This window comes from Rhipicephalus sanguineus, chromosome 1 (genome assembly GCF_013339695.2).
Source record: "Rhipicephalus sanguineus isolate Rsan-2018 chromosome 1, BIME_Rsan_1.4, whole genome shotgun sequence".
NCBI lineage: Eukaryota > Metazoa > Arthropoda > Arachnida > Ixodida > Ixodidae > Rhipicephalus > Rhipicephalus sanguineus.
The window spans coordinates 108,574,659-108,593,716 of NC_051176.1; the positions used below are offsets into that span (position 1 = coordinate 108,574,659).

Here is a 19,058-nt window from a genome sequence, read left to right on the forward strand (position 1 = left end):
AGTACGGTATCTTATTGCGGGGGCGTCGGCATGGCGACGTAATTCACTTGTTGACACATGTTGAGTGTTTGCAGCAAACAGACGCACGGAAAGAAAGACACTCGAGGACACTGCTGACTAAAAACTAGCCCAGAGTCAAGCCATTCTATAATGCCGGCACACACGGACTGTTGATGCGTGTGTGTTTGGGGGGAGGGAGGGGGGAGGGGGGGGAGGCAACTCAGCTCCGAAAGCGCCGCTGTGTATAGAGATAAGCGAGTGCGTCCTTTGGCCTCGATGATTAAGAGGCGGCAACAGCTTATCGGTCAGCCACGACGAAAACATTCCTCAGCTCCGCAGCGCGAACGTCGCTTGTTATTTTGAGACTGCAAGCACGTGCTATAGGAAACAAACACCGCGATGTTAGCACGGACGCGCTGTAGTGAATTATGCGTATTTCTGTAGTTAGTTCGCCCATTATTTCGCCAAATTGCACCTCAGTATTTAACTCAGTTGGTAACAGAATGGCTGTCAACCTTGAAAATGTTTTTAATGTGGAATCTGGGCTGCGATGAATTCTTCAGAAATAAACAATTATATCGGGCAAGTTGGTATGGATTCATCTTGGTAGGAAGCGCACAACTCTTACAAAACACGAAAAACGAGCGAGGACACGAAAGACACAAGCGCTTACACGCGAAGACACGAAAGACGCGAAAGACACAAGCGTAAGCGCTTGTGTCTTTCGTGTCCTCGCTCGTCTGTCGTGTCTTGTAAGAGTTGTGCGTTTCCTACCAAGATGAATTCTTCACATAGCGTCTGTATCGTGACCAGATGTTCTTTGAACACTTCCTCCGCTATTACACCTCTCCTCCTCCTCCTCCTCCTCCTCCAGTATTTGCCCTTTCCTAGCGTACAGATCTTATCAGGCTCAGCTGAAGCGTACAGCCACAGCAGGCAGGAATAAATAATGAAAATAACAAGATTGCAGGACTGCGCACAGCCGTAAAACATTTACAGCCTATTGTAACGTAGCAGGATGCAAGTGCTGCATGGATTACAGTGCGCACTGCCATTACATTCTTATAATTTTCAATATTAGTGATTTCGTCGTGCAAGTGTCGGTTGCGTAAGTAAACTCGGCTGCGATGACGTAAAACTATGATACACGCGCATCCGAGTGGAAGTATATAGTTTAAGCATATTCTTTCGTTCAGCTTTTGTGAAAGTTGTTACCAGTTTGATCCATACCGCGCACGTGCCGTCACGAACAACGAAAAGGACCCGTGCAATGCGTTTGGTGTAAAGCGAGATCACGTAAAAATTTAGCATTTACCGCCAACATGTCAACGTATACCACGAGACGCGGTACCTCCACATTTTACAACAAAAGCTGTTATGAGATCACAACAGCAGCCGATTTTGGCGCCGTAGTTGTCCGCCGCCGCCGGTGTCCGTAACCGCTATCGCGCGAAATAAGAAAAAAAGAAAGAAATGAGAAAAAAAAATATCTAGGACCGGGTGGGATTTGAACCCGGGACCTCAGCGTGGCAGTCGAGTATTCGACAGCAGAGACACGCTAGTTTTTTTTTTTTTCTTTAATTCATGGAAATATGACCCGTTATTGCTGTGAACCACACACTACATACTTCGTCACATTAGAATTACCTTAACATTCAGAACACCCACATTGTTGCCTACAGTAAGAGGCTGTTCAAAAGTCAGGCAAACACACACAAGCGTCCAGAAGTGCAAGCCACTCCGGAACGGGCTCAAAAGTCTCAACAACACTGCGCACTTGAGCAGCTTCTTCTCGGAAGACAGACCTCGTCGATCGTGGTGGCTCGGCGTGCCTGTCGATCATGCGACTTTTCCATAGCGCATAAAGTCCTAATAACATAAATAAATCATACGGTGTATTATTGGTGGGGCTTTTTTTGAAAGGAAGGAACCGAATACCATGAGCTGTGATTGGAAGGTCTTTTCTGATTGTTCTCTTTAGAATGTCCCAGAAATAAAATGCGTCACGACAATGGATAAAACAATGCTCTATCGTCTCAGGTTGGTCACAGAGTCGACAATTTACAGTCCAGGGCACATATATTGCTTTTCATTGAGCCATTTCTTCACTGGTAGAGTGGATGTGTGCAGTTTAAAGAAAAACGTTTTCGCTGCTGGCGATATGCACATCCTACGTACACGGAATAATACATCATGGCCAGGCAAAAACAAATATGGCAGTCGATATACAGGTTCTGGGAAAAGGCTATTCACAAGTGCAGCGGTTAGCGTTGTTCTGTCTATATTATATAAATACTCTAATGTAAATCTGGTTTTCAAAAAGTTGACAGTATCAACAATTTCTTTTAAGAATCCCGACAACTGCGATTCCTTGGCAACATTTGTCGTGACATAAAGAAAAGGAAGATGATAACTCAGACGGTTTCGAAGAACTGCCAACAGAAATGGGTGACAGACGTCTTTAAGATAAAAAAATCGCAACACCAACTGTCGCACAAACAAATGCACCAGACTGAGGCCGCCCTTCTCAGTGGAAGAAAAAGGTTGTCTCTTCTCATAGGTTCCCATGAAGAGCCCCAAATAAAACAGCAAATATCCTGTGAAACGCTTGAATGTGCACACGAGAGCAGTGCAATACCTGCAAAACATAGACAAGCTTTGATGCAAGAAATACATTGCACGCTTTAGCTCTTGAAAAAATGGAAAGGTCTCGTCCGTGCCATGTTGACACCTTTCGACGGATATTAGTTATCGCGGACGTCCAATGTGGGGCCGCTATTACGATAGTTATCAAGAGGCACACCAAGATACCGCATAGCAGTCGCATTCCAATGGATATTTGAGAACACTGAGGGAGTTTGAGCCCACATTCCCAGCCAGAACCCTCTGCTTTTATCAAAATTTATACTGGCTCCAGCGATTTCACAGAAGCGTAACGTAGTGTTTACTGCTTCTTGAACACTAGGTTTATCGGTGCAAAAGAAGGCGATGTCGTCGGCATAAGCTAGAACTTTAATTTCCTCAGCCTCATATCGGTATCCTCTAATGCTAGAATTTAGAAGCACACTTAAACATAGTGGTTCCAGGTATATTGCAAAGAGCAAAGGCGAGAGCGGACACCCCTGACGTACGGATGAATTTAACTCTATTATATCCGAAAGTGTGCGGTTTACAATGAGCCTTGTAGTGCACTTTTTATAACAGAGTGAAATACCATTGTACAGTACGTCACCCAGCTGCAGATGTCTTAGGAGCCTGAACAGGAAAGCATGCTGTACCTTATCAAAGGCTTTAGCGAGGTCTATTTGAAGAAGGGCTACTTGGTCCATACTACCATCGATACATTCAAGGACTGACCGCGCTATATGGATATTTGTTTGTATAGAGCGGCCTCGAATTCCACATGTTTGGTGGTCACCTACACATCTAGTGATCACTGTCTGCAGGCGATTTGTCAGCAATTTCGCAAATATTTTGTAATCAACGTTACATAATGATATAGGCCTATATCCGTTAACTCTCTTTAACGCTTCAGTGTCAGTACTTTTTGGTATTAATGTTGTGTGGCCCTGATAGAAAGAAGGAGGAAGCTCACCACGTTCATAAGCCTCCTTAAAAAGTTGCTCAAGAAAAGGAACCAGAAGTTCTTGAAATTTTATGTAAAATTCCGCACTAAGGCCATCTGGGCCAGGAGTTTTGTTTTTCTGCAACGTGCTTATTGCAAACCTTATTTCTTCCCTAGTGATGGGCCCATCAACACTAAGTCTGTCGTCCTCTTGTAAGGGTGGCACAAGCGCAATAAAGTGGTCAGCTTTTTCTTCATAATCATCCCGGAGCTCAGCCGCGGTAAATAGTTTTTTATAATACTCTTCGAATGCGGCTCTTATTTGACATGTCTCTGTGCAAATAGAACCACGCGATTCAATTTGCAATATCTGTTTAGAAAGTGCATACCGCTTTTCATCCCCAAGAGCGCTTTTTGTGGGTTCCTCATCAGTGAAACGAGTAACACGTGAACGAACCATTGCTCCTCTATATACTTCTGCATCATGTTTTTGTATCTGTGCTCGAACCGAATTTATCTCATCAACGTACAATCCCGGCTCTTGACTTTCAAATGCATGCCGGGCAAGGAATCGCGTTAACATATGTAATATAGCGCAATAGAAAAAAATAACAACCATGTGTCACACATTGCGAATTGCTCAACGAGTGGATCGTTCAATGCTTTCAACCCTATACGAAGGGCTCAGCCATAATTCTTCATCGTCATCAGCCACAGCCCAGACAAAGTGCACATAATGCCTTGCAGATGTGTGGTAGGTACCACGGCTCTCCGCAGAATGACGAAAAATGGCATAGCGGGTGCTTTCCTACTTCACAAAAATTATGATGATTTGTGGCGTAGTGGATACCCTGCAAGTGTACTTCTATTAGATGCCCAAGACGGGCTCTAGAAACGCCGCTCTTCCTGCTTTCGCTGTGACTGTGCTGCGTGTTCCGCGCAGGCCTGGCGATTTTTTTGGACAGGGCAAGAAAGAGCTGTTTTTAGGACAAGAAACACGAAGGAACGGTTGCTCTCTCCACGTGGATACATGTATACGCTACACTGGCATTTAAAGGAAATATATACAACATTCGCAATCATTCGTAACCATTAGCGTAGCCAAGGGGGGAGGGGGTTCAACCCCCCCCCCCCCAGATTCTTCAATTGTGCATGTGTACATATACACGCACACATGCAAACACAAACGAACATATATAAAGGGTAGTTTACCCCCCCCCCCCCCCAAAAAAAAAGAAAAAAAAGAAACTGGCTACGCCTCTGTTCGCAACATATACCAATCTATAATGACACTACTTAGAAACTGACTTTTTCCCTTAGATGTCGTTGTGTCTGAGGAGGAAACAGTAGCAGAAATTTAAAAAGTGCTCTAGAAGAAGAGGCGTGTGTTATGGTTGAGCTAGTTAGCCAATTTTGCAAGCCGTACACTGACAGTCAGACACGTAGACGCGACATCCTTAGGGCGTGCGGTCCGCGTTCTAAATACGCGCCGGGAGGTTTCGTTGCCTGTTTCTTTTTTTGTTTTCTTTCTGCTCGCGGTGTGCTCGCGGCCGGGTGTGTGTGTGTGTGTGTGTGTGTGTGTGTGTGTGTGTGTGTGTGTGTGTGTGTGTGTGTGTGTGTGTGTGTGTGTGTGTGTGTGTGTGTGTGTGTGTGTGTGTGTGTGTGTGTGTGTTTGCATCCAAGCGTCAGTAAATAGTCAGGCTGTCCGGCGAAGGGAATGCCGAACGCCATCCGTCAAACTCGCCGGCGTGTAGCGCGGCGAGTTGTTGAGAGAGAGAGCCGGAAAACGTAAGCATTCTGCGCGCGAAGAAGAATAAACGAGCTGGCTGACAGCGCACATCGGGCGTGCTTTCCACACCTCCGTGATTCCGGCGTCGGCCGCTTACCGCAGACCGCAGGCCCGGCCTTCGTATAAATCACTCGCCGCTCGCTGCCCTAGCCCCGTAAAACGGTTCCGCGCGACGACACGAGGCCTCGCAGACGCTCCACAAGGAAATCAACTCCGGCCTCCTCCTTTAACTCTTCTCCTGTCGTTTTCGTAAACACTGCGCTTGGCGTCTTCTCGAACGGCCTAATGCGTGCACAAATTGCGTGCACTGCTGTCCAAGTTGTTATACACGATGACCGGGGACCCGAGCTCGAGTTAGTGTATTACACCCTATATCAACACCGAGAAGTTTTAGGCGACCTGATGAAGGCTTGAAATGATGAGAAGTGAGCGAAACGGGATTATCGGGTGGACGCAACGTTTCGACAAGGGGACCTGTCTACGTCATGGCGCCTTGGCAGAAAAGAATGGCCACGAACTCTAGCCATAGGCGCCCCGTCCCTTCACTTCTTTGGTCGAGACCGAAAGGAAACAGTTAAGTTTCACAATGAGTGTAAAAATGAAAATGAAGCGATGACAGCATGTCTTTGGTCCCCGGCTTTCCGGGCATAAATGTGGAAAGTAAACACTCCTTGGCATAGGCGTGCGCAGGGTTCCCCTTCAGGGGGGGGGGGCGAAGGTTGGTCGCAGCGCCCCCCCCTCCCAATTATGTCAATGTATGGCGCCGACACTGCGCCCCCCCCCCCTCCGAGTCGCAGCGCCCCCCTCCCTATTATGTCAATGTGTGGGGCTGACTGCGCCCCCCCCCCTCTTGGGTGATTAGGGGGGGGGGCCTGTGCGCACGCCTATGCTCCTTGGGGTGCAACGTCATCTTCAGCCGCCATTGTCGTCAAAAAACTGCATGGCCATAAAACTGCACGCAAATAACAATTTATGTCAGAGTGAAAGCGTGAAAGCTCAATGTTTGAGAACGTTTATAACGTCAATATTATCAACAGCAGTGCTCTAATAATCGAGAAGTTAAGGTAAATGTAGGACGTGATATGCGCCACCAGTGGGACATTTTGTAATGAGCCCCATGACGTCAAGAGTCCCTAGTACAATTAATCTCTAGTACTCAAACAACTTATGATAAAGAATAACATTCCGTGCATTACAAGACGTAATAAAATGCTGCATGTGCGTTTCTGTTTGATTCATGAAAAAAAAAAAGAACTTTGTGGCGTTACTACCAGGGTTGCCAATGGTGGCTACTTTTCGCCAAATTGGCGAATTTGAGAGGCCCGTGGCGACCTAAAATTATGAATGGCGACATGGCGAATTTTTGGCGATTTTCAGCTTAGGTCTCCACTGAGTTATGCTCCTAAGCTCAGTGCCTTCCCAACGAATGAGCGGCACTATTCTCTGTATTTTTCTGGGTTTTGAGGTGCACATTACGCGCCGTTCTGTATGTCCGTCCTGTAACTCGTGTGTATCTCCTCAATTCATCTAGATGCTTCTAACTCAATTCATCTAGATTCATCTAGATGCTTCAGAGCTTCGCTAAAGTTTCGCTTCTGAAGGGGCTAGATGACGGGTTGGTCGTGTGTTCCGGCCATTTGTACCGCCAAAGCTCCAACTGTTCTGAGTAGTTTGGCGACTTATTCACTGCTGCAGTATCCCCTAATCGAGCTCGTATAGCGAAGATTGGCGGATACGCGGGTGTTCGTGCAATAAAAAATTATTTATTCAGGCATTTTATACTGTTCTCGGTGAGCGTGTGCAATGAAAACAATTGCTATATAAGATTTTACAATGTATACCTGTTCAATTCTAATGCACTGGATTGACGCGGGTAGATATAAGTGATTATAGGAAAGAGACAGTGGCGTCCGGTATCGTATTAGTTCACACTGAAAGGTATAAGACTCACTAATGAACGATACCTGTAAGAATTCTGTCTTACTACTTTCAATAAACATGTTAGTCCTTTTTTTCATATAAGGGGATGTAAAGCTGTCTACAAACAACGCCTTCGCGGTTTTCGCCCAAGGTTTACCACACTTTTACCTTTGAAACGAGCTGACAGGGATGGAAGGATATCATGAGATTTTTTATCCTTTCATACTTGCGCCTCCGCGCACATCTTGCTGCTAGTCGGAGAACCAGGTGTACCAAGCACTCCCATGGTGAAGGGGCGATGCGCCTGGTATTGAGAAATGTCAAGATACTTTAAGGGCTTTGAATGGCGCTGTGTTCTACGGGGCTATACCTCAGTGAAAATTCTTATTACTAGGATATGCCGCACACATCTAGAATGGCGACTTTTTTGGCGAAATTTCTAAAAAAATGGCGACTTTTGGCGACTTTCTGCTCGTCGTTTGGCGACATTTACTCGAAAGTCAGTGGCAACCCTGGTTACTACGGAGAAAGGCGCGGGTGGTCCAAAAAATTCCGTTTTCGCCGGGCTGCGCGCTCCGCTCACGCGGTCGCGTCTCAGTGGTAGTTTCCGCTTTCATAGTCGCATCTCAAGGGTAGTTTCATTATCGCATATTGCTGCGCGGGCTTTGCTGGCTCGCGAAACTCGCCCTCACTGCAATTTAGAGAAAATGCCGCGTCCATGTAATGTCTTCGAATGCCCGAATTGTGTACGTCACTTGACCAAGAGCCTCTGCAGCAACTAAATCAACGACTTTCTAATGGGTGCCACGGAGGGAACCCCAACGCAGGAAGCGTTTAAAACTCGTACTTCTGCGACAGTGGGATGAACAACAAAAAATTCTACTTGTGTGCTCCCTGCATTTTCGTGCAGAGGATTACGAAGCCAACCGTAACGTAAGCAAGTCGTGTAACCCGCCCTTCAAAGTACTGCTTCCCCGCAGCGCTGTTCCGTCGGTATTGTAAGGATGCAGCGTGCCTTGAAGGGAAACGCAAGCTAAGCATGCTCTCTTAATTATTATTTTAAGTACCCCCACTTCTAAGCTGTCGTACTTCAATATTTCCAACTAAAGCGAGGCGGTATGCCTTAAAATCGTTCGCTATCATATCCTTTGCGATCTTGCTCTCGGTTGCGATGCGACAGGGTACCCTACATCACTGTAGTTGTAATGGAAATTTGTTAATTCTCGATTGACAAATTTACAAGCGCGTGCATCTCGCGTTTACATCGCATGCGAAGGGAGACAATGACAATCAATTAATTACTCGATCAACAATTTACGAAATGTTGCCGATTTTGACTGAACCCTTGACGGAAGTCCTGAAGCGAAATATAAACGTCAAGCACACAAGCAGATAATCAAATATGCTCATGTGTACAGCGTGCATGTACATAATAAGAAAAGTGTACCAGTGCATGCTAATGGTGACTATGCTAATACAACGCACGCTTGCTATATTGGTACATGCTAAGGGATGGGAGGTTTGAACGCTAGTGTGCAACGCACGTTATAGGCAATCAAATTTATTGCGGCAGGCTAAATTTCAATCGTTTTAATTTTGACCGGGTTCCATTACCAGATGTCTGTTCTTGTTTATATATTATGGTCACGTGCAGGATGCGGGCCCATGCTCGCTACCGCGTATATGTTTTCAGCTAGCATTCTGATGAAGCGCTTATTATACGATACGCTCGGTCGCCACCGCACGGTGCAGCGCACTTCCGGCATTCTGCGGCAACGCGCACATCGCGGGCATGTATACGTGAGTGTTTCGTGTTTCCCCGTAAAAAAAAGAAAAAAATGCGTTGCAATTTAGCACCGCCCCGCATCGATAGAGAAAAGCATTTGGGAATATCAACTTTTAAGCCCATTTAGTTGCACGATTTAAGAACTGATATCCGCAAAGTGGCGCGATCCCTAGCATCGTATGCTAAGGAAGAGGAGGATAAGGAAAGAAAATGACGGCAGACCCCACTGTAAGCTAAGCGTTGCTTAGACTACACACGACAAAATGCGCACGAAAGAAACGCGCAGTAGGTTTCAGCGACTCGTCCCATAGCTGCATTAGAAGAGAAACTTGGGCTAGTTGGTGGTAATTCATTATGCAGGAACAACAGCGCTAAAAACAGACAAGGACAAAGAAAGGCAAGGCACGTCCTTGTCTGTTTTTAGCGCTGTTGTTCCTGCATAATGAATTACCACCAACTATACTGCTTGTAACACTATACTTAACACTATACTTAACACTTAACAGAGCTAAAAATAGACAAGGACAAAGAAAGGCAAGGCACGTCCTTGTCTGTTTTTAGCGCTGTTGTTCCTGCATAATGAATTACCACCAACTATACTGCTTGTAACACTATACTTAACACTATACTTAACACTTAACAGAGCTAAAAATAGACAAGGACAAAGAAAGGCAAGGCACGTCCTTGTCTGTTTTTAGCGCTGTCGTTCCTGCATAATGAATTACCACCAACTACACTGCTTGTAACACTATACTTAACACTATACTTAACACTTAACAGAGCTAAAAATAGACAAGGACAAAGAAAGGCAAGGCACGTCCTTGTCTGTTTTTAGCGCTGTTGTTCCTGCATAATGAATTACCACCAACTATACTGCTTGTAACACTATACTTAACACTATACTTAACACTTAACAGAGCTAAAAATAGACAAGGACAAAGAAAGGCAAGGCACGTCCTTGTCTGTTTTTAGCGCTGTCGTTCCTGCATAATGAATTACCACCAACTATACTGCTTGTAACACTATACTTAACACTATACTTAACACTTAACAGAGCTAAAAATAGACAAGGACAAAGAAAGGCAAGGCACGTCCTTGTCTGTTTTTAGCGCTGTTGTTCCTGCATAATGAATTACCACCAACTATACTGCTTGTAACACTATACCTAACACTATACTTAACACTTAACAGAGCTAAAAATAGACAAGGACAAAGAAAGGCAAGGCACGTCCTTGTCTGTTTTTAGCGCTGTTGTTCCTGCATAATGAATTACCACCAACTATACTGCTTGTAACACTATACTTAACACTATACTTAACACTTAACAGAGCTAAAAATAGACAAGGACAAAGAAAGGCAAGGCACGTCCTTGTCTGTTTTTAGCGCTGTTGTTCCTGCATAATGAATTCCCACCAATTATACTGCTTGTAACACTATACTTAACACTATACTTAACACTTAACAGAGCTAAAAATAGACAAGGACAAAGAAAGGCAAGGCACGTCCTTGTCTGTTTTAGAGAGCTAAAAATAGACAAGGACAAAGAAAGGCAAGGCACGTCCTTGTCTGTTTTTATCGCTGTCGTTCCTGCATAATGAATTACCACCAACTATACTGCTTGTAACACTATACTTAACACTATACTTAACACTTAACAGAGCTAAAAATAGACAAGGACAAAGAAAGGCAAGGCACGTCCTTGTCTGTTTTTAGCGCTGTTGTTCCTGCATAATGAATTACCACCAGCTACACTGCTTGTAACACTATACTTAACACTATACTTAACACTTAACAGAGCTAAAAATAGACAAGGACAAAGAAAGGCAAGACACGTCCTTGTCTGTTTTAGCGCTGTTGTTCCTGCATAATGAATTACCACCAACTATACTGCTTGTAACACTATACTTAACACTTAACAGAGCTAAAAATAGACAAGGACAAAGAAAGACAAGGCACGTCCTTGTCGGTTTTTAGCGCTGTTGTTCCTGCATAATGAATTGCCACCAACTATACTGCTTGTAACACTATACTTAACACTTAACAGAGCTAAAAATAGACAAGGACAAAGAAAGGCAAGGCACGTCCTTGTCTGTTTTTAGCTCTGTTGTTCCTGCATAATCGTCCCATAACTCACGCTTTATAATCACGTTTTCAACAGCATACAAGCAGTATTCGCAATGCCCGTAGACTGTCGCGCCTCCAACCGGAATTCAGGAACGTCCTCTCGAGGAGGGTTAGTAGACGACAAAATGGCAGCACTACGCAGTCGCTCCCTTGTTCGGCTTTGCTAGCCTCAGTGTTAACGCGTTGGAAAGAAAGGAACACTACGACTTTGCATGTTCCCTGCATCAGTGAACAAACCGGGCCCTCCGTGACACGAGAAATCTGATTCGTTCTTGCGAGACGCGAAGTTTTCGTGAAAATCCGTGGCAACTCGCGCTTTCAATGCTAGCCCAAAGCGTACACATACTATCAGCTTCGCGAGGCTTTCTGTAGCCACGTAGGTTAGTTAAATGTTATCGTCTGACATATTCAGTTGAAGCTTACCCTGTTTTACTTGCATATAGACGTCAGACTCTGCCCAGGCGGCGCTGCGAAAAACACCGCCACCAGCGCCCTCATCGTAGCCCTGGCACTAACTGGGTAGTGCAAAGAGAGCCGCCCGCAAGCGAATGTGCATATGCCGCAATATAACCCCCCTCTTTCGTTGGTGTCGAGGCGCGGTTTCCTGAAAATCAAGGACCTGGAAAGCTTCTTCCGCCAATCCACGCTTCAGAAGCAAAGGAAGCTGATCAAAGCGAACTGCGAGTACAATGCAAAATAAGTTTTAGTTATTCCCGCTCGCTGCAACTCGCAAGTACAAGCGAGCATCACACGACACCGAGTTCGAGGCAAGCCCTCCGACATCCGTTCTCTAGAGCCTAAATGCGTTAAAATCGGGTATATACGTATGCCACAGCGATAAAGTACCTACATACACGATCAATTTACTTAGCTATGCATCTTACGTACAGTGGTGCAAAACTCGGTTCATCAGGGGCGAATGGCTCCGGCGATTTTCGCCTTTTCAGTTGCATTCTCCCTTAATTCATCTCTCGCTTCCTGTGCATTGGAGTGTTTTATTACGCATCCTCAAATGGTCTCTTGATGGTCGTCTTCCGTTTGTATGTACTGCAAATGGGGATACGCGGGGTACAACCAAAGGCAAAACCGTGGCCTCCGAGATATATCTACGGCAACCGCGGAGGACACGGGCGAAACAAACCTGAAGGGGGTCACGACCAACATTCTGCGATTTACTTGTATGACGCACGTGGGGTTAGCTAGTTAGAACCAGAACTCTGAGCCTTCAAAACGTACGTACGTCCGCGATGCTGTGTTGTGACGACCAAACTCGTCGCTGTGTGCGTATCACGCGTCTGCAGTCTGCCTCTAGCTGCTCACTTCGTGTTACACGACAAGCACCGCGGTCAGAGCCTCTGCTGAGCTTCATAGTCAAGGTTACCACGGTTTTGCATCAGGGCTACGCAAAACAACACCAGAGCCACACATTCATGCCACCGGCTGTGGAGAACGGGGGTACTTCGCTTACCCAACACGCTCGCAACGGCCCGTATCCAGCGCACTCGCCTTTCTTCTTCGTACGACAACTATGGAAATCGGTAAAACTGAACGTTGTTATTCAGTCTTTTACGTCCGTGGCAATTCACAACGCAACAGTGCGTCTTTTGCGGAGTTTCTTCGTAGCGTGCGGCGGGCTCTCGTCTGCTGCTGTTTTCGCCGTCGTTCAGGCGAGTGATATCCAGCAAGCACTTCACGACGGCTCGGTGGTGCGTCCGACTAGCGGAGAGCAATTCACAGCTCTCGTTCTGAGTGCTAAATGCGCAAACACACGCGATATTAAGCTCAATCGTTGTTTCGCACTCGCTAGTTGCACCTGGTCCCATAGCAAACTGTGCGAGAGAGTCGGTCTATGCACTACTCAATACTTCTCCGACAGGTGGCGCCACACATCTTGGAAACTCCAGAGTCTGACGTCTATAGCATTGGTCAGTGTTTCTTGTAGTGCTTGAGTCCCATAACACTGTACGCGGGCGGTTGCGTGGGCTCGCGATGTGCTCTTGTATAACTGAGCGATCTCAAGTTGGCGACACATTAAAATAGAACCTCTATCCTTTGTCAGCAAAGCGCTGTTACGAATCGTGCGAGCGACGTTTCAATCATTCGAGGACGCGTCTGCTCGACGCCTTTCGTGGAGCGAACGCTTTCCATCCATGCCGTCCTTCGCCAGTGTGTTGGTAGTGTTTGGTTTCATAGCCACCGCTGCGTCGCTTGTTTTTGTACGTTTGTTGATAGGTGGCAGCACACTGCAAGCGATTTGCTTGTTGGCGGAGGAAATTCTTCAGATTGCTTTCAGCAGTGATGTTGAAGGAAACCATCTTGACGACGAGGATTTTTCACTGGACGTAGAAGACTGTGAAAGCACCGAGAGTGACAGCGACAATGAACCACAACTGTTAACTCACGAGGAGCGAGTTGCACTTCACGTCCCCTCGTGCGTTAATGTTCTTTCACGCTCGTAAGTCACTTTGATTGTATTTAGTGTATAATATGCTTGAGCGAGATCAAAATAAAACCATAGTTCCTCGTGTGCATTGCATGTATCACAATTATTGTGGATATTATGGAGCGCCGCATGCCACCAACACGCTCGAGCTCGACCAGCGAAGCGAAATGGTTTGAGCGATGGAACGTGCATTCACGGCCACAATCCACGCCTCTCGGCTAACTTCTTCGACGTTGCAAAAAGCATACGTGTGCATTCTTTTCGATATTCATGTTTCGATCGTGCTGATCGAACCTGCAACATGCGAGTGAAGTGAATTGCACACGGCTAGAGTCTCAGCATGGCTGTGACACAAGCGCTACTGAATGGTATGTTAAATGCTTGTGTTCCGTTAAAGACAACTCCGCGTTCCCGACTGCGCAAGTAATGACGACGGCGTATGATGTTTGCAAACCATCACCACGTTAAACGTACGTGTGGTCCTGTGCAGCAGCGATGGCGCTACTCGCTGGCGGCCTACTACTGCCGCAAATCCGTCAGGCAGCGCCACCAAGCGGAATTCAGGAGCGTCCTCTCGAGGAGGGTTAGTAGACGACAAAATGGCAGCACTACGCAGTCGCTCCCTTGTTCGGCTGTGCTAACCTCAGTGTTAGCGAGTTGGCAAGGAAGGAACACTACGACTTGGCATGTTCCCTGCATCGGTGAACAAACCAGGCCCTCCGTGACACGAGAAATCTGATTCGTTCTTTCGAGGCGCGAAGTTTTCGTGAAAATACGTGGCGACTCGCGTTTCAATGCTAGCCCACAGCGTACGCATACTATCAGCTTCGCGAGGCTTTCTGTAGCCACGTAGGTTAGTTAAATGTTATCGTCTGATATATTCAGTTGAAGCTCACCCTGTTTTACTTGTATATAGCATTGGTCAGTGTTTATTGTAGTGCATGAATCCCATAACACTGTACGCGGGAGGTCGCGCCGGCTCGCGATGTGCTCTTTTAAAACTGAGCGATCTGAAGTTGTCGATGCATTAAAATATGCCTATATCCTTTGTCAGAATTGCGCTGTTTCTAATCGTGCGAGCGACGTTTCAATCATTCGAGGACGCGTCTGCTCCACGCCTTTCGTGGAGCGAGCGCTTTCCACGCCGTCCTTCGCCAGTGTGTTGGTTTCATAGCCAGCGCTGTGCCGCTTGTTTTTGTACGTTTGTTGATAGGTGGCAGCACACTGCAAGCGCTTTGCTCGTTGACCGATCTAAGAGCGAAATCTGGCGAAATGTTCTCCGCGCCCAGACGTCTCTGTAATTGTAAACGTGGTGACGCGGATAGAGTGACCTATTCTAGGTCACTCTAACGCGGAGTGGTCGAAGTTGTTCGGCGGAGGAAATTCTTCACAATGCTTTCAGCAGTGATGTTGAAAGAAACCATCTTGACGACGATGATTTTTCACTAGACGTAGAGGACTGTGAAGGCAGCGAGTGACAGCGACGGTGACCGATCAGCTGCTAACTCACGAGGAGCGAGTTGCACTTCACGTCCCCTCGTGCGTTAATGTTCTTTCACGCTCGTAAGTCACTTTGATTGTATTTAATGTATAATATCCTTGAGCAAGATCAAAATAAAAGCATAGTTCATCTTGTGCGTTGCATGTATCAATTATTGTGGATATTATGGAGCGCCGCGTGCCGCCAACACGCTCGAGCTCGACCAGAGAAGCGAAACGGTTAGAGCGTTGGAACGTGCAGTCACAGCCACAATCCACGCCTCTCGGCTAACTTCTTCGACGTTGCGAAAAGGATACGTGTGCATTCTTTTCGATATTCGTGTTTCGATCGTGCTGATCGAGCCTGCAACATGCGAGTGAAGTGAATTGCACACGGCTAGAGTCTCAGCATGGCTGTGACACAAGCGCTACTGAATGGGAAGTTAAATGTTTGTGTTCCGTTGAAGACGTAACTCCGCGTTCCCGGCTGCACAAGTAATGACGACGGCGTATTATGTTTGCAAACCATCACCACGTTAAACGTGCGGTCCCGTGCAGCAGCGATGGCGCTACTCGCTGGCGGCCTACTACTGCGGCAAATCCGTAAGGCAGTCTCGGTACAACGTATCTATAAACGTTGGCTCGGTACGTACTACCTCGGAGTGCCGTTCTGCTCATACGTCAATTTTAGTTCATGCAGTTTTATGTAGCACGCACAGGATTTCGCAAAGCATCGTTATGCACGGTAACGGAGCTGAAATATAACCTTTCACACCACAGCAAATAATTAGGTGGCGAGTACTTAGCACTTTCCATGGTTTGGGAAAGTAGCTTAGTCTCATATCCAATTCAGCACAGCTCATGACTTCATCCGGTGAAAGTGGCATGGGCCGTACGTCCGCACGTACTATCTGTTCCTATGCTAACAAACGGGTTGACCCTCCTCCTGGCGCCATCTTGAAAAGCACGGCGCGCCACCTATAGTTCGTGGGCATTGCGAATACCTCGGAGTGCCGTTCAGCTCATATGTCAATTCTAGATCATGCAGTTTTACGTAGCACGCACAGGATTTCGCGAAGCATCGTTATGCATGGTAACGGAGCTGAAATATAACCTTTCACACCGCAGCAAATAATTAGGTGGCGAGTCCTTGCACAAAGTTCATTGACTGACTGACTGACTTTCCTTGGTTTGGGAAAGTATTTTAGTCTCATATCCATTTCAGCGCAGCTCATGACTTCATCCGGTGAAAGTGGCACGGGCCGTACGTCCGCACGTCCTATCTGTTCCTATGCTAACAAACGGGTTGACCCTCCTCCTGGCGCCATCTTGAAAAGCACGGCGCGCCACCTATAGTTCGTGGGCATTGCGAATAGTGTTAAGTTATATTCAGGAATCACTTCTGGTGATGATGCATGATATTCGAGAGGTGTGTTTCTGCACCCGACGCGGTCCAAGCAGACAAACGAAAGCGTTTGTAGCGCATGCGCCAGAAATAGTATGCAAGTTGGAGCCGGATGACCTTGCCGGATGATGCGTTTGTCTCGAGCGGCGACCATGCGGCGTCAAACGCACGTGCATCCACCCCATTGTGTGGATGCGAGAATGCGGTGCTGGTAATCGGACCTCTCGCCTGCAAGGCGCGGCTCGGTGGCTAATCATGTGCCGAAGAAGTGTACGTTGCTGGCAATCAGACTCCTCGCGGGTAGTGAGGAGACAGTGGGAAGGAGGGCGTCGAAACGTAGGTGCTCGGTGAATGAGCACGGAGTCAGATATACTGTTTATACGATATCCTACACCATGCACACAGGGCAACGACGTCCGGTGCCAACGTTTATTCCGCTCGCACTTGCACGGCGCGGTTGGCAGCGGTTGACTACAGATGCGCATTGTGTCGGCAGCGTGTGAAAGAGCGTGTGACCACTTTTACAGTTCTGGTTGTTCGACTGTGGCCGCGGCGGCCGCATTTCGATAGAGACAAAATCCTATAGGCCCGTGTGCTTAGATTTAGGTGCACGTTAAAGAACTCATGTGGTCGACGTTTCCGGAGCACTCCACTACGGCGTCTCTCATAATCATACCGTGGTCTTGGCACGTAAAACTCCAGCAGTTATGTTATATTTTTGTCTGTCGCGACCAGAACTACACGCTATCATACAATATTTATGGTGTTACATTTCTCATATTTTATTCTGTCTATAATCACAATAAAACCTCAAGATCCCCCCCCCCCCCCCCCCACACACACCGCTTCTTTCGTTCTGGCTGCTTTTCCATTAATTTGTTTCGTTAGCAGCATTTTCAAAGATTAATTCTAGTTCGAGGTATGAATGGGCCGTTACTGATGTCACGGCCGCGTCATTTCAGAGACGTTGTAAGGCTTTGACATTTCAATATTTGCCGCATCGCGCCACTTTAAAAACACAGATCGTGAACTCACGGCCAGAGTGCGAGAAGCGGCGCACTGAATGCGGCCGCCCCACGCCCGGCGAAAAGTGTCGGCATGCGCGCACTTCGTACACACACACACACACACACACACACACACACACACACACACGCACACACACACACACACACACACACACACACACACGCGCGCACACACACACACACACACACACACACACACACACACACACACACACACACACACACACACACACACACACACACACACACACACACACACACACACACACACACACCTATACCTTAAGCCCTCAGGTTGAAACGGACTGGAACAGATGCCGCTGGTGCTGCGCACAACTCCGGGGAGAGCTCGAAAATACGAGGCGTCGGCGAGGCTTTGTTATTCTTGCTCGCGATTTGCGCAGTTTGTTTATTGACCAATGTGCGAGCGCTCACACCTTTCTCGCTTCGTTTGTTTTGGTCGGCGGATATATTTACTTTCGCGTGACTTTCTCTTGCCTCCTCCCGCTGCGTTTTTCTTTCCTTCTCTCTCTCTTTCTGTCTGTAGTTTTGTATATCTATTTTTCGAGCAGAGACGGCCGGCGTTTAAGAGTTAGGGGAGTGGGACGCTTCAAAACAAACGGTGGGGCCCCCATTCAGTCCCGAAGGGTTCAAATTTGACAGAAAGCTGCGACCGGACGATTAGCGGCGGTTCCGCTAAATTCGCTGCCCCAGTCTGCCTGTGCGGGCGGGCTCTTCCTGTCGCCCAAGGTCGTTCGCCGCCGGGCGAAATCTAGGGACTTTAGGCGAACTTGTACACTGGCGCTTGTACAGAGGAAATCCTGTTGTTTCTGTTAGGGTTACCGTGGTTTCTATATCCGGACGTCGTCGAATTGCGCCGTGATGTCGTTGCGAGCGAGTAAGAGAGAAAGGCAAAAAGAGGTTTAGCTGGTTCTACACGGATTGCTACCCTACGCAGTGGGAAGGGGAGAAAAAGAATGGAGAAAGAAAAGACAGAACAAGTGACACACTCGCACACGTTTCAGCGTTCATCACCCATACCCAGACAGTCACAAACGAGAAATATTTGAGTCCGATTCCTCTGCGGTTGCCTTACAGTAGACTGGAATCCAAAACGTTAAAAAAGACTTGCAAGGACTGGCTCCCAGGAATCCAGAACTTGCAGTGCGCTTTGAGCTGACAAGATGGCGAATCCGGCCAATGTGGGCCAATTTGATGTTTGCCTGGCATAGGAACCCGCGATGCTAACTGCTAAACAACCGAACTGCTGTGTGTGTGTGTATGCGCGCGCATGTGTATGTGTTTGTGTGCGTACCTGCGCGCGTGCGTATTCCAACAGTCACCGCTGGTGAACGACTGCAGGGCGACCAGCTTTGCAAAATGCGATATCGCAATATGTTGGGCGTCTTTGGAGTTTTGGTATCTGATTACCTTTATCGGCGCGATGCTGATCTGCGCAGGCAAACCTGGACGAAGCCACTGATGCCTGGGGAGTGAAAGTCGAGCGAGTCGAAATGTG

At 47.2% G+C, this 19,058-nt stretch overlaps 1 protein-coding gene across 3 annotated transcripts in view; it reads left to right on the plus strand.

Moving 5' to 3' along the window:
* LOC119395423 (stomatin) overlaps positions 1–19,058 on the plus strand; it is a 99,207-nt gene that overhangs the window by 50,689 nt on the left and 29,460 nt on the right. For all 3 annotated transcript variants that reach the window (XM_049415748.1, XM_049415750.1, XM_037662500.2), the window contains exon 6: positions 19,000–19,055. In XM_049415748.1, the coding sequence (XP_049271705.1) occupies positions 19,000–19,055 (56 nt within the window). The remainder of the gene's footprint in view (positions 1–18,999; positions 19,056–19,058) is intronic.